This window comes from Periophthalmus magnuspinnatus, chromosome 22 (genome assembly GCF_009829125.3).
Source record: "Periophthalmus magnuspinnatus isolate fPerMag1 chromosome 22, fPerMag1.2.pri, whole genome shotgun sequence".
Classification (NCBI taxonomy): domain Eukaryota; kingdom Metazoa; phylum Chordata; class Actinopteri; order Gobiiformes; family Gobiidae; genus Periophthalmus; species Periophthalmus magnuspinnatus.
Window position 1 is genome coordinate 17,830,117 of NC_047147.1, and position 27,967 is coordinate 17,858,083.

Below are 27,967 nucleotides of genomic sequence, written 5' to 3' on the forward strand. Positions count from 1 at the left end.
CCTGTAATTGTTCTACTATTAAAAAAAAGATTTTGATTTTAAATTCCATAAATATGACCTCTCTGTGCCCCCATACATGGTAGACATGTGCAGATCAAATATAGCTTTTACTGACAACAGTTATACACGATGGCCAAGTAGTAGTAGTAGTAGTAGCCCAACTCATATGATTCGCAGACTGCGAGCGTCTCCAGACGCTAGCCGTGTCCCAATTCAACAAATGCACCCTTTGATGTGCCTATCGAAGTACCTGCCCGGTTAAAAATTAAAATTATTTCAGTGTGGTAGTATTAAAAAAGGTCATGTCTTTGTAAAAAGGTATATATGTAATTTGTTGTGAGTTCACGCATTGTGTTGGTTTTATTCTTTGAACATAGTGATGTTAATGCACAGTTCATTTTGTGCACCAGTAAAACATACATATGTCTTGAATTTGAAAAAAATATTTTATTTTTCAATAAAGAAGGGTTCGGTGAATGTGCATATGAAACTGGTGGGGTTCAGTACCTCCAACAAGGTTAAGAACCACTGATCTACAGCCAATCAGTCATCAGTGCTAGTGCAGCCTCTGAGCCACACATTGAGAGAAAAACTCAACTTTGTGTCATCTATATGCAGGTTAAGGTACTGGAAACCCAAGTTCAGTTTTGATTATAGTACTTTTTTCAAAATGATAGGAGCAAACACTTTAATGTTCAAAATTGTTCACGTTTTAGCCGTGCAAAACATCAGACATTCTTTGTATGAAAAAAATGTATCAACAGTTGTCAGTGAGATTTAATTTGCCATGCAGTTTGTCAAATCAGAAATGTGTTTGTTTGTTTGTTTTGAAAATGACTTTTTCATAGAATCAGGTTTAAACAAATGAAGCATAATATGAAACATGCTCACACAGCATTTCGTGCTTTGCTTATCGGTGCACATTCCCTATGCACAGCTCATTTATAAATTATCACCCCACCAAGATCTCACTGTATATATTACCATCTGAATGCAAATTAGACTAGTCAAATCACATTCAGAACCTGCCTTCTCCATTCTCCATTCTCTCCTTTGATGCTATGTTTAGTCTGGGCCTGGCTCTTTTCTCATTACCCCAGCGTGGCAATTTCCCTTTTAAAGCTGAAGACACTGTGTGCTATATACAAGTAGGCGGTGCTTTGGTGATTGTCCTGCTCTCTGATTGGCCCCCGGCATTGCCACTCTGGCTGCCCACACTCTCTGACTTCCTCTGTCCTCCTTTCCTGGTGCAGCCGGGAGGAAGAGGAGGAGGAGGAGGGAGGGAATGGATCTTAGCTGTGTGTTGAGCCGAAGCTTCTCCTCTCCAGCCCACCTCTCACACCACCTGTCCTTTGCTGTCCACAGAGCCGAACAACCGGGATCCGCCGCAACTCCGCGACTGCCATTGTTCCAGAAGTGAGAGGAGAGCGTGTGCGTGAGGGGAGGGGGGTGCCGATGGGAGCCAGTGCTTTGGCGGGGGACAGAGGGGGATGCTGAACGGGGGGCGGGAGGGGCTGTTTGAGCTGGGACAGAGGCTCCAGCGGCAGGGGGAGTACCAAGCTGCCCTCCACTGCTTCCTCAGCTGCCTGCTCGGACTCACCCATGTGCAGAGCTTCAACTCGCTGCCCAACTGCCTCCACCAGGTGAGACACAGCCAGACCACTGACAAGGCTACAAATAATGACTTAAAAGCTGAAATTATAATGCTGTTGGTTGTTCATGTGATTCAAATGCGACTGTGCATGTGGCTAGTCCCAATGTCAAGTTAAGTAGGCCACTCCATCACATGTTGACACTATAACCATGTATTTCCCAGGGGGGCTATAGTAAATGGAGCACAACATGTTCACTGTAAAAAAATATAATTATATTATAAACTATTATTATAAATGCAGTTTATTTACCCACAAAAATACTGGTTAAAATAAGATATATAAAGAAACGCAATCAAAAAAAGAAAAATTATTTAGTTCTAGAGACAATCCACATAAAACACATTGACCTACACAAAGGGGTAATTTGTTTGTGGCAGGTTATAGTAAGACTGCTAATTTTCACCTTGGGCCCCTGGATAGGTTGATATCATAATTGTCCTACATGTCAATCAAATACAATGTATATTAATGCAATCATACATCCAGTCAATCAGTACCGTAAGTAAAACTATAGTCCCATTAAGTATCAGTCACCACTTCCATACACTATTTACATATTTACAGTTCAGGTTGCATTCATACAAGGCAGTTTGATGTGCACAAATCATTTACACTCAGTTAAATCAACTAAAATACATAAATACAGCTCATTTGAACTCATTAAGATTGTGTTTTGCAGTGTTGTTCTGCTAATAGAAAGTGCCTATTCCCTTTGTGTATAGTGCCAGAATGGTTAGCTCATATCTAGGTCATCTGCGTATATGTCTCGGAAATGCATGATCAAGTCTATGCAGGTGATATTAAAGTTTAAAAGACCATTACTTCAGTTTGACACTGGAGACTTTTCTTTGTGGAACCTCCCCAATGTCAAAACAATGCAGAGTGATGTTAGCCAGACGAGAAATGCGAGGAGAGGTTGCTATTTGTTTGGAAAGCTAATGGACAGGGACTGGAGAACTAGTAAACATGAGACTACTACAAAACGTAGTGCTGAGAAGAAATCACAACCGCTGTTTATTATGAAGTACAATACGTCAAAAACTATCTTATTCAAAACAACTATAATATTTGTTATGTTAAAGTAAACTAAACTATAAGGCAACCCAGAACTAAGCCTATCCAACTTTTTATGTCATTTGTGGTGACAGCGGCTCAAAATAAGTAACTAGTCATCTTAAAACAGGAAGGTTGAGGGTTCACTTCCTGCTCGTGTATGCTATTGGTGTGTCTTTGGGTAAAACACACCCACCTTGACCAGTTACGCGGTATGCATGTGATGTAGGTATGATTGGGAATATAAGCAGCAGGCCTACATAACTCAGTAATTAACTGCCAGAATTGAATACAAAAATAAATTCATCCCTTCAGTGACCCACTCTTGTCCTGGCTTCCAACATGAAAGGCGATGATGTCATAGTTTCTATACTTAAACTTTCTTTTTTGCTTACAGATTGCAGAGCTCTTCATCACTGAAAAGAACTGTATCCTTTACTAACGCAAATTAAAATGGCCTTTACATTTTTATCGCATCTATTGTTCTCGTTAGCATAGCCGCTAACCCTCTAACCCTATAGCCCTCTACCTTGGTCGTAAAGCTTGTATTTGGAGGCTGCTTTGGATGGCTAATTCCATCACAATGCCTTATTCAGCTCTTTCATAGAAGCCATCGTAAATGAGGGCAACAAGTTAATGCCTTTTGGGGGGAGCGGCTTCATAAAAACTCATTGTCCCAGAATGCCGTGCGATTTGTGTGTCACTTGGCCCCAGCTCAGTGTGTGTCTGTTAAGAGGATTTGTAGGCTCTTATCTCGGGACAGCAGACCCGCTAATTAACCTGTCCATGCACCAGCGCATACAAACTAAACTATGACACTGTAGAACATGCATGGGGAGAATACATGGGGTTAGGTTTCAGGATATGTTACCCGGCTGTTATCGAGACAGTATCAACACTTCAGCGCACAGCTCAGGTTCAAACAGCTAGTCATTTTCCAACACAGCGTCTTTGTCTGATAACCATCACCGAGATCGCACTGAATGAAAAGGATGCAACACAAGAGGCCCATCTGTCCTGATAAATGATAAACAAAGAGTCATGAGTGCTTACATAATGTCATCAATAGTAATGGTGCCTGGAGGTGTCAATGAACACCTAATGTGGCTGGATAAAAACAGGTGATTATAAAGTGATAATATATCATGAGTATAGCAGCTGTAGGAGTAACATCATCTTAAAGAGGGGGTACTGGATGATGTAGGCTTGTGGAACAGAATTGTACAGCTATCCCTAAGGAAAGTTTGAATAGTGCACAGGAGAGATTGCTAGATTACTTAAACATGCATGGATGACATATAAAATCTCTTCAGGCATGTTTTTGATGAGAGAACAACATGTTAGAAAGCTCTAAAAAGTTGACTTAAGAATGCTACAATGTCATCCAAAATCCAGCAAATACACATTATCCATTACCCACAAAGTTACAGTGCAACTAAACACCTAAACTCTGCCCACAACCACATTTCAAATAGAGGTGCTAAACTGGGCAGTACCTGGAAGACTAAAGTTAAGAGCGAGGGGGAGGAGGAGTGTTGCCTTGACATATGAGGAACAATGTGATAACATGTATCCACACTTCAAATTCTTAGATTTTGGTGTTTTTGAGCAGAAAGCTGCAAATTTACCTAGTCAATTTTTTTTAAAAACTATAATTACCAAAAATTTACCAGGAACATTATACAATATACCATATACACAGCTTAGTAGTAATGGAAGTGTAAAAAAGTGGATTTAGTTCCAGTTTAATTAATATAATTACTACTAATACTACTTTATCTGTATTTTTTCATGTGTGTCGTTAATACTATGGTATTGTCCCTGCGTGGCTGATTATTTGTAGTCTATACAGTGCACATACCGTCCTCCTCCTGTCTGCTATGGATGTGGTCTCACTCTTCAATGTAAAGTTAAATTTAGTCAGTCAGCAGATGTGTGCAGTGTTGACAGTGCATGAGTGTGAGACCTTATGTAATGTCTGTTAGCTCTGCCATCATCACCTGTCTGGGATGGACCCACCTCACGCCCTAAACAACCCAGGACAACATGACTGGAGGGCAGACTTTGAACTGTTTACCAGTTGTAGTACCAAGAAGTAAAGCTCATTTTTTTAGAGTTCAAATAAGTTTAGACATTGTTGTTGTCACAGCATGTCAAAGCTTATAGTTTAAAGTGCACTATGTAACTTTTATGGTCCACTAACTGCTTGTGTACATTGAAATGTTAGTGATTTGCCTGGCCTGTTCCACTGTATGGCAATAAACCGATCTATCTCTGTGGAAACAAGCAGATGACTCTACCAAGCCAAGTTACAGGTTAGGTTTGTGGAGAGTACAGTAAAAGTAGATTTTCAAGGTATTGTTGAGCAATATAGATAATTAATAATAAATGTCATAGTGTGGGACATTCTTGACACACAAATAACATCTCCACAGATACAAACAGGTGTCAGATTGTTTATAACTTACAGAAATTCCTGGCAGGATTATAATGCAATGTGTCCCTTGAAGCAAAAACTAGTACAAACAAGTTAAAATAAAGTAGTTAGTAACAAGGTGACATTAAAATATATAACAATTGTGAGTTTCCTCATTTAATACTCAGACAAATTAGATTGAACATTTGTGGATAATGTTTGGTTTTCATACAAACCTTACCAAATAGTGTCTTAACTACAAATTATCACTGCCCTTTGTCTGAGAGTTTAATCAAATAGAACATGACCTTTTGAAGTAGGAGTTATGCTTCAGAGACCTAAACATCACTATTTTGTGGATCTTTCATGACCCTTCATCACTCCGCAAACCATTCTTAAAATAACAGTTTGCACAAGCATTTTCATCATGTACACCAACCACAGGCACAGGAGGCTGAGGGGATAGTGGTCAGAGGTCACATTTAAAGTAGGTCAGGGATCATATGGTAAACACTGCTTCTTTCCCTTCACCTGTATATCTGTATGTATACTTGTATTCTGGCCCACATCCAGATAACTGTAGGTGCTGCAGATAGTGACGGGCCCTGGGTGTTTAAGGTCTGATGTGGTGTTATCAGAGCTGGCAGCTTTATACTGACCTTTGCAGCCACTCGGAGTCTGAGAGCTCAATGATAGGCTTCTAAGAACATGGGGATTTTGTCACTTTGATTGCGGATGAAATACAGACTGCATGTTTACGCTCGATAAGTTTTACAGTGTGTTTTGCTTTCTCTGATTGGTTAACACACAGATGCACCGAAACAAACATATATGCTAGATAGTTCCAATCATTTGTGTGATGTTTCTAGTTATTTATTTGCACAAATTATTACTGATGATCTGATTTTTTCTCGGTTCTCGGGGCAACTGCCATCCCTTTAGGTGGTCCTGCCCCTATAGGTTGAGAGTATATAAATCATTAAAAAGAAGGCTAAAATCAAAATCAAATGCAAGGATTAAAGATGCACAATGTAACTTTTCATGGTAGGGCAAGCACTTTCCACTTGCTTGTCTCCATGGAGATGTTATTTAATGTTCTATAGTATGGCAGTAACTTGTCTATACTATATTTATATAATTACATGTGTTTTTTTATTGCTAGAAATACCTTTAGGGGGCGGCCCTCCACAGATCTGACCTGGAACTTGATCCGGTGGTGCCATCTGCTTATTTCCATGTAGACAGAAGTTTAATGCAGTATTGTAGGACATTCTAGGCAAAGCAATAACATCTCTATAAGTAAAGTTGACAGAAGAAATAAACAATGCACCTTTAAAGACAAATTAAATCGTAGTACTTACTTTTCTATTTCCATGTGGCCTTATATCTGTGTAATCCCTCAGTCGTCCAGTAGGTTCCACAGTGGTCCATGGGTGTATACTACTATATGTGGTCTAATACTTGTTTTGATACAGCTCCAAATCATTCTAAAGCTGTTCAGGAATGGTGCATTTCTGTCCTGTGAATGTGACTTTAATATCGATCCCTGCCCTCAAATGAGTAGGCAGTTTCAATATCAGTTTTAGTATCAATTAGTATTTGATTTCGATACTTTTCACAAGTATTTAATAGAGTTTTATAGTGATTTAGCCAAAAAGTCCTGCGTAAGTCTTGTAGTCTTAATGCGTTCCCTTGAGGTTACTTCAGTACAACTGTGCACAGTACATGAGTGCTTATGTATGGTGCGACTGTGAGAGATCTAGTTGCAGGACAGCAGGATGTGGCATGTTTAGGTCAGGTGCCCTCCCTTGAGAGCATGCTGAGGTGTGCGCGGGTATTGTTGCGGTGAGGTAAAAATAGCAGAGGACACAAGTGGAGCCCTGACCTGTGTCTGAGCTGTGCCCCTAATCCCCCTCCTCTAACCCCCCCTCTAACCCTCTACATCCTCTCCATATATTCACACTGGATTCTGTCGACCCACTCAAAGAGGCACATTCAGTAACATGTTTTTTTTATCCCTACTCAGTAAAAATACCTGATAAGCGCTCTGAAAATTTTATTTAAAGGTGCTGTACCTGATTTTTACTGTCTTAAATGAGTTTATAAGCACTTAGGGTAAACACATTCAGAGACCAAACATACTAAGCCAGGGGTGTCAAACACATTTTCACTGAGGGCCACGTCAGCAAAATGGCTGCCTTCAAAAGCCCAGATGTAAAATAAACATAACTAATTTTTAAGCTTGTTAATTAACTTTCTGTATTTATTGCTTATTCAAGTTACAAATATTGCATTTGCATTGCATTTGCCTAGATGTAAAAATATGGCTGTGTAACTGCGTATCTGCGTATCTGATAAAATGACATTTTAAGACCATCATACCTTTAAATTTATCCTGTCGAGGGCCACATAAAATTATATGGAGGGCCAGATTTGACCCGTGGGCCTTGAGTTTGACACGTGTGTACTAAGCGCACACTGCCTGATTCTCAGACAAGAAACCATTTTTTAATTAGATGCAGACAGTACACAGCAGACTTATTTTATTTATTTATTATTTATTTCTGCTTAAACAATATACAATACAATATATCTATACTGGGACAAGACACATTTTGCCCAGATACATGTAAAACGTCTCACTGTGTATTTTCTAGAAATGTTTTGTGCTGTGTATACAAATAATTCTATATTCTATATTCTATAAATAAGGCTTAAACCTTTTATCCCTCTTACTTCCTACCACTATTGTCTTTTGGCTCCCTCTGCTCCATCTCCATATGTCTTTAGTCCAGTTCTCGGTAAATATCTGGACTTTCCTTGAACAATATTCTATCAGTGACTAAGTAAAACAAGCCAGCTGCTCTCTATCCACTACTGTCTGCCCTGCTAAGTTTAGTCCTACATTTATTTAGTAGCTTTGTGTATTATTAGTAAGCGTTTGTCCGTAGGGATGACGGGTGCTAAGTAGGACATTTGGACAGGCGTGCATGTATTTTAAGCAAGCCTCTTTTTTCATTTCACCTGACAGGCTTCAATGGTGTCAGCTTGCGGCCACTTTCACCGCACAATGCTTTGGGATCTTGTTATTTTTAGCCTGCTTTTAATAGAGCCCCTTTTCATGGCAACAACGCTGGTATTTAGAGCATGAGAAATTGAAAATACAGCAACAGCATAAAAACAATAGCATACGCTGCTAATCCTATTTTGACTAAATCTCATGAAATCTGTGGTTATTGCGACAGGGATTATAGCGTGTTTTGTTTACATACGTGGCGTAGACTGGGGATGTTTTGAGTGGCGGGGTGGTTGTTTTTGAAGGTCGACACCATATACTGTTGCTGGACCTTAACCCTTATAAACAGATGGGAAGGCGCTGCAGTTCATTCAAGCTGAGAAGATGTTCTACGAAGTGGCGCTGATAGAACTGACCGCTCTGCAAAGGGACACTGGTGAGTACGTGTTTGTTTTCATACTTTGTGAAGACATTGAGTTACATTTCATAAGGACCGATCCTAACCTTAACAATAATTAAAATTGTACCTTTAACCAAGATTTGTTTGTTATAATGACTTCAATAATTATCTAATGTGCGCATGACTAATGTTGACATCCTTGACAAATTTGTTGGTAAAAGAGTTCATTATTTTGTGTTGTTCAATTTCAATTTTAGGCTCTGAAAATTGACAACAAAATACTTAAAACAAAATAGTTGTTACACGGATAAAAAATATAAACCCATCATATTTTTTGGAACTCTTTCACTTGAAATTCACTTGAACAAATCATTTTCAGCTGTACATTTTATAGTAGATTCCAAATTGGTTTAGTAAAATTGGCAAGAAAAAAATTGTTCAGTCAGGATCCACATAAAATTATTGGAGAATTAGTCTTACTATACTACTATTTTTTTGTTCCTATATTACACAAAATAGATTCTTGTGAGTTAGAACATTGTTTCACCACATATGTTTGATTAACCCTTTATTATTAGTCTGTTTACATCTCCAAAGCTCAAAATGCTCTGTTCCTCTGTTGTGACATCATGAAGTGGTAGTTTTCAAGTTAACAGCTACCTTTTACCTTTTACCTTTAGATATCAGAGTCTGAAATTATCCAAATGATTCTAGTGAAGATATATGGAGTTTAAAAACATAGTGGAGCACTTCCTGTATTACTTGAGTGTTTGAGAGAAGAACTCAAACACCTAAATATACAGGTCTTTTGTGTTAAACATGTGAGAATGAACCAAAACAAACTCCAGGTATGTTTTTGATGATGAAACAACATTATAACATAGATCAGAAAATAGCGTTATATGGGCCCTTTAAGTAAACTTTATGTGTTTAGTTTTGTTGGATACTGATTTGAAGATGTAATTTATTTGTCTTTGAAAAATGACACTTTTTTCTGTTTTGTGACTTGGCATTAGTTAAATCCTTCTCCCTCTTAGCCTCTTGTTCCTGTACCCCAGTTGCCAAACCATTCACAAGTGTAGCCTTGTTGTCAAATGGCGTTGCGGAGCACAAGGTGTCTTTGTGAAACTGACCGCTAGCTCATTCTGCTAATGTTACCCTAATGTCACTGGACGTCCCATCGCCACCTGGTGCAGCCTTGAGATTAACATACAGCCGCTCCTCCATTCATCACCGGCCCAGTCCTCTGTGAGCGTGTGCGCGTGGGGAGGGGGGTTGCTGAGGTAGCAGGCTGGCCTCAGAGCCGGAGAGTGGACAGTGAGGAGACAAATGGTCGCCTTCTGCAGTATGTCATTTAGGAAGACCGTGTCACCATAGAGTACTGCTCGCCTGAATCAGCACTCAGCAAATTGAATGGTAGACTTCTCCAGAGGCTAGACTTGGCACGGAGCATTAAGCTACTACTACCACTCTGCGATTCACACCTCATATACTATTTGCTGATAGAACCCCTGATCGAACGCTTAAGAGATGTTTGGTGAGTAATGTAAGCAAGCAGTAGTATATATGTAGTAGTGTCATAACAAATACTGTACACTTTATAAGTCCAGCATGAATTATAAATGACATTTGTTCCTAAAAATTCTCAAGATTCTGCATAAACAACACAAGGCAAGGCAAGTGTATTTGTATAGCACAATTCATATAGAAAGTAATTCAAAGTGCTTTACAGAATAAGAAAGACATTCAAATCACAATACAACAAATAAAAAAGATAAATAATCACAAATAATAACCATAAAAGTAACATTAAAGGAGAAGAATGTAGAATAAAAACCTTTCAGTCACAGAACCAAAGCAACTGAAACTTAAAGTGCATATGACAGTTTTTCATGTTTTTCGATTTATTACTTGGTTTGGTGGGATAATAGGTGTGGTAAATATTTATCATAGTTTTATATCAGTCATGTGGGGGGAAAAAATGAGATGAAAAGTACAAAAATACAGGAAGTAGCGCTGCGTTTTAGAAAATTCTATTGAAAAAAATGCAGGGATAATTTGTGCACAAGGAAGGCATTTTTTGTAACAGTTTCAACGTTAATTTAACAAAAGGTGTTACTATTTATTTTTATTAGTCTAATCATAACTGTTTTGTCTAGACCCTTGTCCCCTAACATTATGGTTGCAAACAGATCTAGAATTACTTCCATGGTCAAATTTGAGTAAAATCTTAAAATACAATGACGTTAACTATGTTTTAGTGGAAATACTCCTGTCATATGCATTTTAAGCAGCTTTGTTATCTTGAATTTGCATGTTCTTTCCATGATTGCAGACACTCCAGACTGGTACAATGGGTGGGTAGAAGTTCTGGGATCCAAGTCTCAGTTCAGTAGGACTATTAAAAAAAACATGCTCTATCATATCATATAAAAGTTGTTGGGTATTTGTTTTGTTTGTTTAATTTGCATGAGGTTGATAATGAATTATCTCACGTGGGACTCATTTGCAATAGTCTTGGAAAATATGAAAATAAAGCACGTATTACACGATCTATAAATTTGTGGCTTTAACTCTGGCTGTAGTGTCAGTGGCTTGTCTCTGTGCATGTGTGTGGGTGGTGTAGGTGCCTGACCCCGCCCCTCCTCTCTCTCTCTCTTTTACTCCCTACTTCTCTCTCTCTCTCTCTTTCCCTCTTATCAGTCCTTCTCTGTGTGCTGTCCTCAGTTGGCTTGTCTCTCCTTCTTAGTGCAATATAGGCCCACACAGGGAGCAGAGCAGCAGATTCCCATTCCCATGCCGTGTGTTTGTATCACAGGGCCACAGGAGGAGGCCACCCTGGGCTCGGCGGGGGCAACATGGAGCAGTCCGGAAGAGCTGTCGGAGCAGGCGTCCCAAGCACAGCACCTGGAGAGGCTGGCCCAGCTCTGCATCATGAGCAAACAGTAAGTCACCTGTGGAGCAGAGTGTGTGAACGTGATCTGGACTTGTGGCTAATCGGTGGAGACTTACGTGTTGAGTCATGTGTGGATAATAACACAGAGGTTGTAATGATTACTGGTTTAAAGCTCCTACATTCTGTGAAATTGACTCTCGTGAGCTTTAAACCATGTTATAATGTTGCTACCTCCTCAAAAACATACTTGGAGTTGTGTGTTGTTTGATTCACACATGTTTGAGTAACCTTTAATTATTAGTTTGTCTACTCAAAATGCTCTGTTCCACCTTGCAATGTCATGAAGCTGCAGTTTTCAAGTTAGCGGCTACATTTGATCTTATTTATCACAAGGTGGAACAGAGTGTTTTCTGTTTGATAGAAGAACTCAGCCTAACTAATGTGTTAAACGTGTGAATGAAATAAAACAAATCTTGCTATGTTTTTGATGAGGAAACAACATTATAACACATCAGAAAATAGGGTAATATGGGCCCTTTAAGTTCGTAGAGAAACTCACTTACTGATCTGAAAGTTGGCAGTTCATTCCTTACCGTTATGTCCTTGAGCAAGACGCTTCTTCCACCCTGCCTCCTGGGGCTGTGAGTGTAGATGAGTAGTTAGATCCTTTGTATAAAGCCTGACTATTTTACTATTTTTGAAAAGTGACTGCAGTGTGACTTGTGTTAAAATCACTTTTGATACTCCACTATAGTTTGCAGTTTGCAGTATCAGAAGTATTTCTTTTATTTTCATAGTATTTACCTGATATTATTTTGGCGTTGCTTTATTGACCCGTAATGTGAGCTTTAACAGCAGTGTATGGAGGTACTGCTATTTCAAGACATTTGTGTAATTGCAATATAATTAGCCTACTACATGTTCAATGATGAGCTCAGAATTGACTTTTGAAACGTTCAGCCTGTAAATTAAATGAATAACGACTGATGTCATTTTAAGTAAAACTATTAAAATTACATTGCACATCTATGCAAATGTAACTGAAGGCAGTTTACAATTTATTAAATAATAGGATATGGAGCTTCTCCTGAGCAGTCACTGCTCGATTGTAATTGCCCAGATTTTATTAGTTGGCCATATCGCCCAGCCCTAGTAGTAACTGTCATAAATTGTAATTGTAAATTCCAAATTTGCAGAAGTGGGTAGTACTCACTTACATTTACTTGAGTAACTTTTTAAAGATTGTACCTTTCAGAGTACTTTTCTAGCAGCATACTTTTACTCCTACTTGAGTAATATTTTTATTGAGGTTTTGGTTGCTCCTCCCACTGTGGGAGTGACAAAACCTTTATATTGTGTCTGGTTTTAAAAAAAATACCAGATTTTGTGCATTATTTAATGTTTTCTTTCCGTTTACATTAACTTCAATTTACAAATCAGATGTTACATCCTCTTAAGTTACTCTAATTTGAGTAGTACCTGTCCCAAATACAAATACTTTACTTCTTTGACCACTACTTTGTACTTCTACGTGAGTAATATTATTTAGAAGTAACGTTACTCTTACTTGTGTACAATTTCCTGGCAGCTCCACTTATCGACAAATTTGTCATCTTCAAATGCCAAAGTGCCCCATGCCAGGACTACACTCTAAAGATGAATTACTGTACACTATACTGTTCTACAAATGTCAGTGTTCCAATAACTCCATATAGTAAATGACGTTATCCAAAATGATGTCATATTTTTACAACCTAACGCTCATTGCACATGAACTTTGGAAACTTTTTTACCCCGTGTCCCCGTCTCATTGAATAAACATGTCATATATTGCATTCCAAATATTCCACGAAGCTTGTAAGGTGAAATCTTTGACGCTTTGCTCAAACAAACAGTATATTTACTTATGTTATCTGTTACGAGGTTAAACAGCCTGATAAACACAAACCTTGACTTACTTCTTAAATCCCAGCAGATAACATTCAAAACACAGACTCTACACAGCCCAGTGCGTCTACACTGAACTTCTATTTTTTCACTTTGAGCTTTGTATCATGTGTTGTCCCTAAAATAACATTCTTGTGAAGTTAAAAATCTGCTCAGACAAATAATTCTTTGTCTTGCGCATACACACATTCCCCTGTTGTGGAGTGGAAATTTTCGGTGGCAGATAAGGCCTGGCTCTTAATGCTTTTGAGCAGAGTTGGATTTCTCTGTGAAAAAGGCGACACCGCTGCGTACGTGTGCGTTACCAGGCTCTGTAGCAGATCTGTTGTCATTGTTGGGACTGGTCCTTTTAACCTGATTGTGGGAGAGGGTGACAGCGTGACACAGGTGACACGAATGACATGGGTGACATGGTTGAAGCGCTCCACACGTACTCTGTTAAAGTTAGATGAGGGCCGGCTGATTGTACATGCACCGGCTCAGGGAGAGTGATCTGATCACCTGAATGATCTTTGAATTTGGTTATGTAACTGTGCGAAGTAGAAGAAAGTTATGTAAGTACCAACATCAATACTGTAGATCAAATTCTGTAAAGGTGCATTGTGTAACTTTGCTGGTAGACGGCCTGTTCTCAGATTGTCTCGATGAGATGTTGCTTTGCTCACAATGTTCCACAGTATGGCATTAAATTGATCAGTCTTAGGAAGAAAATAAACAGGTTTGATTTAGCAAAATAATATACACTAAAAGACACAATTGAGACTAACCATTTTAATGTGGTATTACAGATCAGACATGTGGAGAAGCGAGCTCAGAATGCATGTTTTTGGGGGTTTTTTGTAGCAAGTTGAATAAATGCACAATGATGCACACGTTTGTCCACCAACTTTAAAGAAACAAGGAGGTATGTTTTACATTTGAAAAATGTGAGTGTCGTCAAGGTAAACATGTTTCTACTTTGAACCTAAAACTTGTTCAGCCACCTCGGTAGACCAATATTCTTACAAATTTGAGAGAAGGGTCCTCGGGCACTGCACTTTCATCTGTCATTGCTCCTTACAGATTGCCCCAGTGACAGTGAAAGAAGGACCAAAATCCCTATGGGCATAATAAAGTCTACATTTCTGAAAGTGGGTCAGACATATTTTCTTTTCTTTTCAGAGATATTTATTATATTGCCTGGAATGTTCACCATTATGGCATTAAACTTACCGATCTAGACGGAGACAAGCAGAAGGCACCCCAAAGCTTCATGCCAGATCTGTGGGGAGTCGAGTTAACCGTAGGAGGCCCAATACAAATGGATGTAATTGTTAGACAAATACGTGCCCTTGTTGTCAGTGTAAGTACATAACAGTTACAGAATGTCCTCGGAAGTCCTTTTGAGGCTGCACCATAACCTCCTCCTATCTGCAGAGATCAGGTGTCCCACAGAAGCACCCTTTAAGCACGGCAAGGCGACACCTGCATTACTAATTGAAGGGAAGTGCAGATTTGGAACAACACTTAGCTGTACTTGCTCTACATCCACAAACACACGTGAGGTCGGCATGACTGTCCCCTGGCTGCTATTCCCGGCCTGGATACAGTGTATTAGCACAGCAGCTGACACATCCTGGTCGTGCCATACAGGAGCTAGCTTTCACGTGCACATGTGGAAGGTGAAGGGCAGTGGATGCTGGTGAGGTAATCTGAGAGGTCCATGGTTTGGGTAACGCAGTCCGCTCCAGATGCCCCTGCCCCTGGGCTGGCAGGAACAGGACATTTCCACTGGGCACAGGTGGGGAGTAGACTGCTATTCTGCACTCACATGGAAGTTTGGGTACTTTGAAGTAGTATTAGTCCAGTTTTCAAGTAATATAACAAGCATCAATTCAAAGCTTATATCTTTAAAGTAGTACTACAACTTATTACTATTAACATTTACTATAACTGCATATTATAGATATGCTAGAAGACAGTTCATAAAAATGTTTGAGATATTTGCCCACTAAAGTTGCTGTCCAATCCCTGCTCACATCATTGCAAATTGTTGTTGTTCCCTCAGGCAAAACACTTAACCTCATTTTCCTTCATGAATGTCAAATTGCTTGTTGGGGTCAAATACTAGTGTTGTTCCAAGACTAAAATTGGATCTAGAGTCTAAGTAAAAGTCTTGATGTTTGATTGCAATACCATACATTAAAAAGTGAGTTTGCCATGGTAATGCTAACAACATTGCTTAGCGTGCATTTCCTGATTGTCGCACAATAAAATGGTTCATATTTAGATGCAGACATTATAGAGTGGACTTATTTTGACCTCAAGAACAGAGCTTCTATTATCTGAGTACATAATTTTTGAACCCTAAACAGTATACACTATGGTCCCAGTACTGGCCCTGGCTCCACGTAGCTCAACCCACAGCACACAGCTCAGAGCTCTAATCGCAGCGGTGGTGGTGGTGGTGGTGGCTCTTGTCTGTTTGGATTTGTCATGCTGCTATTGTTCACACAGTGAAACAGATCCTCTCACCTGACAACACTGGGACACCGCTCAGGGCATTGTAATGGAGAATGCCTTTATGTACTTAAAGCAGAAGGGATTACACATCAGGGGAAAGTACAGACCCTCAAATGAATTCACTAATCCCTGTTTGCTACACAATCAGATCTGATAGATTTCTTTGTTCTTTTCTTTCAGACCTCATCTGGCTCTAGAATACAGCGGAAAGGTGAGTGTGCGATAGACTTTGTTATCCATGGAACTGTCTTAAAATGAAATTATGACTAACGAGATATGTTTGTTTGGTCAGGCCACTAAAATCCACCAGAGGGCTTTTGGCAATGACCACCCCATCACAGCCCGGAGCCTGGAGCTCATGGCCACAGTGTACGCGGAGATTGGAAAAACAGAGTATTCAGGTGAGTACGGCAAGGCAAGAGGGACAAACTACATACAGCATGTCTGTGCTTTATATCTCACAAAAGAAAAACATTAGTTGTAAGGGTTGACAGACAGAAAAGTGGATCCAGTGTAAAAAGAGTACAATATTAATCAAAAGTATTCTATTTTTGAAAATATACACAATGATATGACACTAACTATGACTAAAGTATTACCCACGGTCAAATAAATAATAATTATTATTTGTAATTTATGATGAAGGAACAGTAGATGGCAGCCCAGTCAGTGGTAAATTGTTGTACAATTTGCACCAAAGAGCACAATAGATTTACATCAGGCACAAACATATTGCAGTTCAGATATTTACACAGATATTTACTCAGATATTTCTCCATAAACATCCTTTTGCATGCCTCGTGGATTTGCTTATGTTGAGTACACATATCCTGGCCACTATTGTCCTCCTCACGTGCTCAGGTTTAAAAGTTCAGACTTTACCTTAGTGTATTGTACACAGAGGCGGCCCGTTGTATCTCCTGCAGTATTTACAGCTTTAGCTCCTGTACACACATGTGAACAGAGAAATGGGTCACCAAACACCGCTCACCTGCATGCTAGAGGGATATATTTACATTTGGGATCACATTGTGTGCTAGTATAGAAGTAGTGGCAGATGTGTTGGAGGTTGAGTCTGTTCAAAGCAAATGCAATAAAATAAATTTCAATATTTTGTTTTGGGGGGGTCTGAATCAAACTAATGTGCCTCAGTCTTGCTAGTGTTTTAATTTGCATGCACATTTTTTGGCAAGAGGTTAAGGGGTATACCTCCTGCTTGTTTCTATGGAGATGTTATTATTTTTATCTAAATGTTCCACAGTATGGCATTGAACATTTCTATCTTATATGTACTCAATGACAGGTTGAAAAACACATATTCTTACTCCTCTTCACTGATAAATGAGTGTAATGCCATATTGTGGAACACTCCAGGCAAATCAATAACATCTCCTTCGAGTCCAGGAAGTGACAGAAACCCCATCAGAAAATGTTACACTGTGCACCTTTTAAAGTACACTGTAAGTCAATTAAACTGGAGGAGTCATATCAGAAACATGGACTAACTGACAGAATACTGACGTGTGGTTTCAGCATTTTAACACTAATACTACAGTACTATCATAATAAACTAATACTACATATATAATCAGTACTTATATTTTGTCCAGTCATTCTCTTTGCTTCACATTCTTAAGTTGAACCGACCGGCTCCTCCTTTCTTGTAAATTTCTCTAACATTTGCATGTTTACATTTGCAACTTTAGTTTGCCGATGCTTTCTCCCCTCGCCCTACGTCAGTCTCCTCTTCTCCTCTCACTCTCTCCCTCTCTCCTTCTCTCTCTCACTCTATCATGGTCTTCTCCTTAGACTCCCTGGGCCAATGTGTCTCGGCACTGTCCAAACGATTCGCTGCGGCTGAATCCATCAAAGACACCACGGTCAACAGCTGTCTGCCCCACCACCACCACAGCGAGAAGCACTCAGAGATCCGGCACAGGAAGGAGCACCAGCAGGAGGTGGAGGACACGGACAAGCCCAAGGTAGTGGCAGTAGCATGGGGGTTAGCTGTTAGCGTTAGCTGTTTTCAAAGATACATGTCTCCTGGGGGGTTGTTAACGGCGTGCTGGTTGTTTGCGTTGCCCAGGTAACGTACAACAAGGTGCCCACTTCGATTCTGAAAAGGCCAAGTCCGAGCTACGGTCTCGACTCGGAGCCGGGGCACAGGCGGAAAGGAGAGAGGAGAGTGAGGTTTCGAGAGCCCGAGACCACAGTACACGGTGAGTACATTCACTATAAAAGACTATTTGAAAATATGTGAGATTTTTTAAGAAGATGTGACAAAACTATACAAACAATTTAAAGGTCCACTGTGTAACATTACAGCCAATACATTTGCTAAAATAAAACAATTAAAATAAAAGTACACTGTGTAACTATTCTGGTGGTGGTGTTATTGTGATGTAATGTCTTTCCTGGAGGTGTCACATTAAACTTACCTATCGTACATTTATTTCTGTGATGTTTTTCACCAGATCTGATCTGTAATTTGACCTGGCACCTGCTTGTCTCCATGGAAATAGATAAAATGTAATGCCACAGTGTTCCTTTAATTACAGTAAAAAAAAATAAAAAATTCTTGCTAAAAAATACCTTGAAAAGCATTCTCACTATGTACAGGTTTGGCTAAAAATGTTTTGCAGGACTTTAATGTAACTACACTTTTTCATTACAGTTGTCAAGAAATGTGTGTATTTATTTCTAGGGTTATTACTCTGTGTAAGCTAATATACTGTACAGTGCTGGAATAACTGTACCATTTTTAGTTGTACCAAATATTTCTAATACAAATCTACATTCAGTCCCCAGTACATATGTTAAACTAGTAACATTTGAGAGAAGTATATAATGTGAATAAAAAAGAATCCTATGCATTTCAGAGCATGTTTGTGGAGGTCTAAATATGGGGTTTGTTCATGGCCGATGATAACATCTATTGTTTAGAATCCATAGCAACCAATGGCCGATAAGCTCTGACGATATTTTTGGGCTGATATATTGGTCCGATTTGGATTATTTCCCCCAAACAATGTAATTCAAATTGACTACAAACTCACCCACAGCCCCCCCCTTTTTTTTTTTTTTTTTAACACAAACCATTAAGAGAGTTGTGTAGTCCCATTTTGTGCCGCTATCTCTTTATATTAAAGTCTGGCTAATTAAATAGTTTTCCTCAAATACAATAAAATGTCATAGCATCACTATCTTTATCGTCGTGTTTGAGCACAAAGTCCACACACGTCTTTGCTGCTTTACCGTGCAGTCTGATTCATAGTCTTTAGTTTTATGTGTATCCCGCGTCCACAGTAACACGACATAGACTCTGTACAAACATGCGCTCCATGTTGTCCCTCATACATATGGCAGGCTCTCCCAGGGACCATCAAACTGTACCCATGTTTATTATTGTTCCATCCACTCTGCATTCAAACTGGCTGCTTTGTCAACAATTGTCCTTCTGGGATTGTGTAGTATTAAAAAATAATGTAATGCCCAAAGATGCACGGACATTAACAAGTGATTTACACTTAGCAATGAATTATGCATGCAAATGAGGAGAGGGGAGTCTGCTCTGTGAGATAGTGATGTAGGGCAGTTAGCAGCTGTTGTACATCATAGCGCAGTGGATCCTGTTGACTTTTATTATGTCGACTCCACAGATATTCCACACTCTGACACTTGGGGCGCTGGTGAGTCGCGTTCAGGGTGTGTCCAATCACAAGTGTGCATGAAACAGCAGCACTTGACATCACAGAAAGAAAAAAGCTCAGGGGACACTTTAGAGAATGAAACAGGCTTGTTTGTACAGGTTGACATAACATCGCACAGAGACACTGGTCTGGCTTGTTTTAGGTTAAAGCAGGTGTTAAAATGTGTTGCACTAAAGCTGTCTTATTGTTATCCCACTGTTCCCAATACTAATAATCAATACTCGGTACCACAATGATTAAAACAAGTATTTTCTTAGTTTTTTTATTCTGAATTTCAGTTTAAGTATATATTTTCAATAATCACCTTTATTTCCACGCTCTCAAATTCAACAGTGAAAATTCAGTGAAAAAATTAACTTAGTAACAACCAGGAATATTTAAAAGGTGTTTTTTGGTTGTTGTTTTTTTTAGAATTTGTAAACACATTGAAAATATATACTTAAAAATTTAACTATTGAAATTCAGAATTTTTTAAAGTAAAAACTGTGAATTACAGTGAGAATTCAATGGCATTTACAATCTGATGAAACAAATTATCTTTCATACATGTCGTCTTATTCTACTGATACAGCTCAAGATTATTAAAATACTATTCAGGAAAGGTCAAATTTTGTCCTGTTGATTTTTTTTTTTTGTATTTATTAGTATTTAGTTTTCAATAGTTTTGACAACCCTAATCCTATTATCATATTTTCTCTTATTAGTCCACCCTGACCAATTATAACATATACATATATTTTTTACTGCTCTTTAATTAAATGTATTATCTCTACCTGTAACGTCACTATACATAATCATTTGCCCCCATTCATTGAAGTTTGAGATGGTGAAAGAGTGTAGACATGTTAACAAAAATAAAAGCTTTTTCCCCTTGTGTTACTAGCAGTATTAGTAAAAGCAATAAATCTGATAGCAGTGATAATATATGTACTAACTGTGCTCCAAGACAATGTTAAAGCCCCAGTATGCAACTTTTTGGAGGTGGAAAGTCAGCTGCTTGATTCCATGGAAATGGAAAGTTAAAACCATACTCCATGGAGACAGATGGATATTAAACCATACTGTGGAAGATTAGAGCCAAAGGAACAATATTTCCATGGAAACGAGCAGGAGGAGGCCATCTTCCAGATGAATTAAGAGTCAGGTTTGTGGAGATGCAAGCCCACCCAGAGTAAGGACGCATGTTTTTCTATATTTGTCAGTGCAATTAACAGAACCATAATGAAAAAACATGCTTTTATTTTTGTGTATTTGGCAAAAAGTTACATACTAAGGCTTTAAGGAGGAATGTTCAATTAATCTGTTTGACACCCCAGAGATATTTTAACACCACAGTTTATAGGTCACGTGAGTTTACCTCTACAGTCACCTGAAAGTCCTCCTTCAAAACTACGCACCACCTAATTTACCTTTTAACCTTTGCAATTCAAATCATTCTTATTCATTATTTTGTCTCATTTATTATTTTCTCTCAGCCTACGAGACGTCTCCCTCCCGCCCCCACCTGGCCCTCTTCACCTGCCTCTTCCTTCTCATGTCACTGCTGGGCGTGGCCATGTATTGCACGGACCGCCGGCGCCCCCAGAGGCTGTGTGAGGAACTGGAGGCCGCTCTGGCTGTCTACATCCTCCACATGAAGCAGCTGCTATGGGGCTGTTGGATATGGTTAACCATGCAGTGACTTTGACCAATACAGGAGGAGAGATGATTCCTCTTTGGTTATTTTCAATTCTCTCTTATAAGGTGCGTGGGCATCTTAACACTTCAGCCATATGATTGACAGGAAAACAGAGCAGCGTCAGAGCGCACTCTAGTGGACACGGGACGAAGTTTGAATCCCAGAAATATGTAGCTTATGTGTCTTGTATGTATATATCAGGAGAGGGCTGTCCCAATCCTTTTGCACATGCTCACATATACTCAATAATTCCACACTTTCTGTCTGTCAGTGTCTCCATGGAATGCGGATATTTATTTTTTGTGTTATTTTTGGTATCTGTGTTTCAATATACTAAGGACTAACACACTACTCAGCCTTGATATTGCACATTTAAGTGAATGTAGGGAGGTCGGCTTGAATGGCACTTGCACTATTAGAGATATAGTGCACAAAATATGGCTCGGAAAGCAGAGGTGGGTAGAGAAGCCAAAATTGTACTCAAGTAAGAGTAATGTTATTTCAAACTAATATTACTCCAGTAGTAGTACAAAGCAGCGGAAATACAAGAAATTACTCGAGTAAAAGCAAAAAAGTATCTGGGAAAACTACTACACAAGTAACTTTAAGAGTAACTGTCTGGGTGTTATATATGATTTATAATTTGATATTTATAACTTTAATTGGAAGTTAATGTAGTTTTAAGAATTAAATATTTAATAATGCACAAAATGTGGTATTTTCAAAAGATAGACAAAAATTTGGAAAACACTATATCTGAAGGAGCGGTGCAAGAAACACAAATGTTCAAATCATTTCATATTGTCGACATACAGCTTTTGCCATAGTGGGAAGAGGAACCAAAATTTACTCTAGTAAGGGTACTGTTACGCTGCAAAATATATTACTCAAATAGGACTAATGTATGCTGCCAGAAAAGTACAATTTCTCAAGTAACTGTAACTGAGTACTACCCACTTCTGTCGGTAAGAAACATTGAAACGTGTCATGTCACTGAGACTTGTCTATTGTCAAAGAGGATATACTCAAGTGAATGAATGCTACTGCTTTCAATGGTCTTTATAATCGCTTGTGTACCACGGAATAACCTCCCTAAAACCAGGTGCATATCGAAAACTTACAATATTGTGGAGAATTTAAATTAAAATGAAAACTGAAACAGGTAATATGAACATTTTGTTAAATTTATCACAGAAATTTTTAGACTGAAATTTTACACAATGTTAAATGTGCACTGCGTAACTTTACTGGCACAAGGTCCACCACCTGTTTGTATCTATGGAGATGTTATTGCTTTGGACTGGAATGTTCTACTACAGTATCTCAATAAACTGTGAAGAGGGAACACCACTAACAGCAAGAAAACATATTTTCAAGGTATTTATTTCTATTAAATGAAATGAATGCTAGACAGATGTTTAATGCTATACTGTGTAACATTCCAGGCAGAATGATAACATCTCCATGGAGACAAGCAGGTGACAGACCAGAAAAGTTACGTGGCACACTTTTAAAAATTTTTGATATGCGCCTGTACATGTCTTTTAATATTAGACACTTTCTGCGTGCACACAAAACCTTTAACTGACAATTCATTTTTTAAAATTTTTGTTACCTTGTATTCAAAAATTTGTATTGAGAATAATAATAATCAGGTTTTGTGATGTCAAGCGCTATCATCAGACTGTTGTGAGCTAACTTAGGTGTTCCATCGTCATTACCGCTACTGCTACAAGGCCAAAAACAATAGACAGTTCCCTTTATCAAACACACAGATGCATTTTCTAACAGCCAAACCATTGTACTAATGCGTTTGGGGTCAAAGGGCACAGAAATGAAAACCAACACCTCATTATAAGCAATAACCCACACTAGAGTCAGTAAAACATGTCCTTTATATAACACCATTTTCAGGAAAATCAGTGGAGTTTTTGGATAGTGAATGTCTCATATTTGAAGGCAAAAGAAAGAAGTAATACTGTTGATATACATACTGTCAGAGTACAAAACCAGTACTTATACTATTGGGACACTGTCAAATGTAAAACCTGTTATGTAAAATATATAGTTCACATAACAGGCCATTTTCAATATGATTACTGCAACAAAATGGTACGGATTAGGCATTGAGATAAACTGGTAAAATGCAGATATGGAATCATTTAAAGCGTGTAACAAAATGTGTTTCAGACAAATGAAAACTTCACAATTTAAAAGTAAAGAACATATGGATTGGTGTAAACATTCCAACCTATAGAATTGTTTTTCCAGATGGCTTTTGTTGCTAATGATTACTCCAACTTTGTACATTTGGAATAAAAATGACTACTGCTGCTACTACTACTACTGAGCTGCAAGATTAATCATGATCAAACTGAAATCGCAATTTGAATTAGTGAATCCCAAAGGCTGCAATTGTTTAAGTACCATCATTTCCTCCACAAACAACAACATCTACTCTTTTATTCTGCATAAAAACGCTGATACAGTTTACATCTGTATTAGTTTGTCAGATCATGTTTCAGTTTTTTGTCAATTCTACAGGACCCGTTTGGAATGTGAACATTGACCAGAATCCTATTATTACTACCTAAATCTCATAGCAACATAATTCTTTGCAAATTATATTTTCCCCAAACCATTCATCATTTCACACAGCAGTTTTTATTTTGATTTGACAGTGTCCCAGCTTATGTAGAACTGATTTGTAATTTGTCATCAGCAATAAACCCAACCCATATCAACCATATAAGCACACTTAGAATAGTCTCCACATTTGACCCACATTTGTCCAATCATTTCTGGTCACTCTCAAGCAGTGCCTTTATCGATGCTCCTCAGTTCTTACTGTTTTATGATTTCTATTGTTTTGAATAAAAGTCTCATTGCCTATCAAAACCCGGCGATTCATTTCTTGTTGTAAAATACTAAACAAAAATGCATGCGGGTACACTGTGCAACTGCTCCATTATTTATAAGTTAAAATATGGCACATTGTAGCTTTTCATCAGCAGGTAGCTAAAAGCATTTTCTGATGTGCTGCTAGCAGTTAATATGTGAGCAGATCTGAGTCATAGATTTGAAAACACATCCTGTACTTGTCGATAAAGGTGCGAATACACTTAAAGCACTTGGACTTGCCAGCAGCATGCCAAAGGAGTCTCACCGGGCCAGAAGCAGTGCGCGTCCTACCTGAAAGCCTGGTAAACTGGTAAATGGTAGAATATAAAACAAATGTCTACATAGCTTAGAAGCCTATAGTTTTGTCATGCAGTAGATCCATGCAGATTTCACAAAGACAATATGAGCCATCAGCCAGTCGTACCACAGCTTTCCTTAGTCGCTTTGGTTCTTTAAAAAAAAAACATGAATAGTTTTCTATAAATTATAGGGTGTGTTCCCATAATTCTATAATATCTAAGAAATATAGAAACAGATAATCCACATATGACCATATCATTTTATGTGAAGCATAAACTGGTCCACGCAATTTCTGTTTCAACAAGTGGGTCACTAAATGAGCCAATTTGGCACAGTTAAAAAGGTATTTAAAGGTACTATGCAATTTTTCTGGTGGAGGGTCTGTTACTGCTTGTCACCATGGTGATGTATTTTCTTTGTCTGAGATATTCCACATTATGACATTAAACTTGACAAGCAGACCAAGTTACAGTTTGGATCTGTGGACACCCTGCTCACAGTAAGGACGCATGTTTGTACGACATTTTTGAGCTATAAACACATGTAACTGAATCACTGTATGATATGTTTAATGTCATTTACTTCTATTATATTGGCTTATTTGAGTTTGAGTCTCATCTAACACATTCTATAATCTATACCACTGGGTGCACAAGTCTCCTCAAAAAGTGGAGCATCGCTATGTTTAGCACTGGCAGTTCTCACCGTGTTTTAAATGAACCAAAGCAAATGAGGAAAACCGCACAAATCGACACTTGTAACACATAACCTGACAACAACTGGTTATACAATTCCTTTAAATAATCATAATACTGCTGAAGCTGAACTGTGTCTCCTTAAACCCTCAGGAGACAACCCCGGAGTAACCATCAGAGTAGATATTACAATGAAAAATCCATATCTTAAAGAACAATGCGACAGCGTGCCTATGTTTGACTCCACTGTCAGCTCAATACACAGAGATTGATTATGATTGTCTATACGGGCAGCTGTGTGTCAGGGGGGATCTTGTGCATTTGGGACTGAGTCATAGGTGGGGTCATTTTTGGGGTTTAAAGGGGCATTGTGTAACGTTTCTGGTAGAGGGTCCGATACCTGTTTGTCTCCATGGAAACGTTGCTTTGTAGTAAGAATAAGTGTTTAATACAAGTTGTTTTTGAGCAATATTAACACCCTTAATGAAATAAATGCAGATAGATTTGTTTGATGCCATACTGTGGGACAATCCAAGGCGATAACAGCTCCATGGAGACGAGCAGGTAGCAGATCGTCCACTGGAAAAGTTACATAGTGCACCTTTAAATACAGTTTAGATCAGAAAGGGGTTGGAAGAAGGTCTCGATAGAAGAAGAAGGTGATCAGTATACAGGTTGATGCAGGTTCTTGTGCAGTTAGGATGGTGGTCTTGGTGAGGTCTAGGTCTTGAGGTCTAGAGTATTCCGGTCTTGAGGTCAGAGTTGCGGCGGGAGCGTCCGAGCAGTAGGTCTTTCTCGTGGATGAGGCTGTCGAGCAGATCTTCTTGTCTGTAGTTGTGGTAGACCTTTAGGAAGGCTATGACCGCGATGCCGAGCCAGGCCAGCCAGGCAGCCCACAGACCAAACTGCACACACAAAGGCGTTAGATTTAGATACACGAGTTCTCATAAGGACAGCGATACTAAACTTACCTGAGCTATAGCAAACTGGTCATAAAACGCTGAATTGTCCACGCCCAATTCTAAATCAGTGTCCTGCAGGTCCTCACAGCTGCAAGATTGAAAATAATACTTGGTCATGTTTTATTTTAAAGATGCATATTGTACAATTTAAGCTTCATATATATGTGTTAAAATAAAGGTTAAAATATTAAGCCAGATATATTATATTATATTATATTCTACTTCTATTATATTCTACTTTCTACTCCAGACCGCCAAAATTTGTAGCTCTGTGGAGTAAAAAAGCTGAAGACCTCTGCTTTACCATAAAACACTTTTTCAAAATATTGCTACTGTGATCTGTGACTCCATTTAGTATTGTACCATAACATTCCAACAACAAATCATTAGCCTGCAGCATATTTATGGCTTGTTAGTTTGCGCTTTAATTTGTATCTCCACATTAACCAGAAAATACCACTGAAAAATAATAATAATAATTAAATTAAAACCATAAAGACAAAAAATGCACATAATTCTTCCTGCAGATCTTACTGGCTGACAATATGCCAGGGTAACTTCATTAAAATGCATTCTAACACATTGGTCTGAGCAGGATGTGTGCCTGCCTGCTTGATGTGGGTGGACCTACCTGCTGGGCATACTGCCACTCTCTGTGATGGCGTCGCACCACAGGTTAAAGCCCACGCTCACAATGGTGCTGGAGAGGAAGACTGTGAACACGACCAGGGCACTGATCAGAAGGTTCAGGAAGGCGTTGAAGATGGAGCTGCAGATCCAAAGAAGAAAAATACAACAATATATAAGTCCAGGTTTTGTTAGATATCAGTTTTCCATTTGAGTCATGTTAATAATGATGTTTTCTCCAATGCCAAGTATGTGTAAGTCAAGTCTTGGTACTGCGTTACACTTTGCCCATGTAGCCTACACACAGTTGAGTCATGATTTAGTCCAGGGTGTTTTGGTCCTTTTATAGACCTCCACGTTTAGTCTGGGTCCAGCCCTGGTGTAGGTAGACTAGTATGAGGCTGTACATGGGGTGAATAGTTTGAGAGCCACTGTCATAGTCCTTTGTATGTCAGAAGTCACTCAGTTACAGTTTGATATGTTGTGTTCTTATTGGTTAACTCCATAGTAAATGGTGACGTTTCACTGATGAGCTCTGTCTGATATCTGTTTTGGGAATCTCCATCAGCCATGACAGTGATGAAGTGAACTGAATAGGGCTCCCCAGAAAGGTGTCCCAATGTTTCACATAAATGAGGCTTTTATCTCAGTAAACCTCTTTATCTGAAGAGACTGGCATGGGCGTGGGTGAAGGACAGAGCACACACTGAGCCTAAGCCTCTGGTCTCTATACACACATACACACATGTACATACACACATATACATACACACAGACACACACATATGCATACACACAGACACAGAATATGGATGGGCACTCACTCGTCGTGTCCCTTGCAGAGGAAGAAGAGCAGTCTCCAGGCCTGCACCGCGGACAGCACGAGGGACGCTATCCCGACAAAAGTGATGAAGCTGCAGGCGGACTCGGGGCCCCACTCCTCCACGATAAAGCGCTGCTTGGACACAGTGATGTTTTCGTTCTGCCACATTCCTCGCGTGAACAGTAGGCATTTACCCCCGAAGTCCTCCGTGTTCTCCGACAGAGGCACCACGGCGATAAAGCCGAACATAAAGGCTAAAAAATAAAGGATGCATTGTGCGAAAATTAAATTATTGAGGGCCATTTTCGGTCTCCCTCTTCTCCGCTGCGTCCTGGACTAGCTGCGCCTGCGCAGTGGAGGAGGAGGAGAGCGGAGGCACAGCATCC

The 27,967-nt window shown here is 39.1% G+C and overlaps 2 protein-coding genes across 2 annotated transcripts; one reads left to right on the forward strand and one right to left on the reverse strand.

The window, feature by feature from the left end:
- Nucleotides 1-1,261: 1,261 nt before the first annotated feature.
- On the forward strand, nt 1,262-24,167 carry c22h14orf180 (chromosome 22 C14orf180 homolog). The gene is made up of 9 exons (XM_033988775.2): nt 1,262-1,643; nt 3,106-3,136; nt 8,490-8,576; nt 11,359-11,485; nt 16,066-16,096; nt 16,178-16,286; nt 17,695-17,867; nt 17,972-18,104; nt 21,071-24,167. Exons 1-9 carry the CDS (start codon nt 1,491-1,493, stop codon nt 21,274-21,276), a joined length of 1,050 nt encoding a protein of 349 aa, XP_033844666.1. The 5' UTR covers nt 1,262-1,490; the 3' UTR covers nt 21,277-24,167.
- Nucleotides 22,211-27,936, reverse strand: LOC117390747 (transmembrane protein 179-like). Its single transcript, XM_033988553.2, has 4 exons — nt 27,583-27,936; nt 26,763-26,900; nt 26,141-26,219; nt 22,211-26,074 (listed from the first exon to the last, which is right to left on the reverse strand). Exons 1-4 carry the CDS (start codon nt 27,882-27,884, stop codon nt 25,904-25,906), a joined length of 690 nt encoding a protein of 229 aa, XP_033844444.1. The 5' UTR covers nt 27,885-27,936; the 3' UTR covers nt 22,211-25,903.
- Nucleotides 27,937-27,967: the final 31 nt, after the last annotated feature.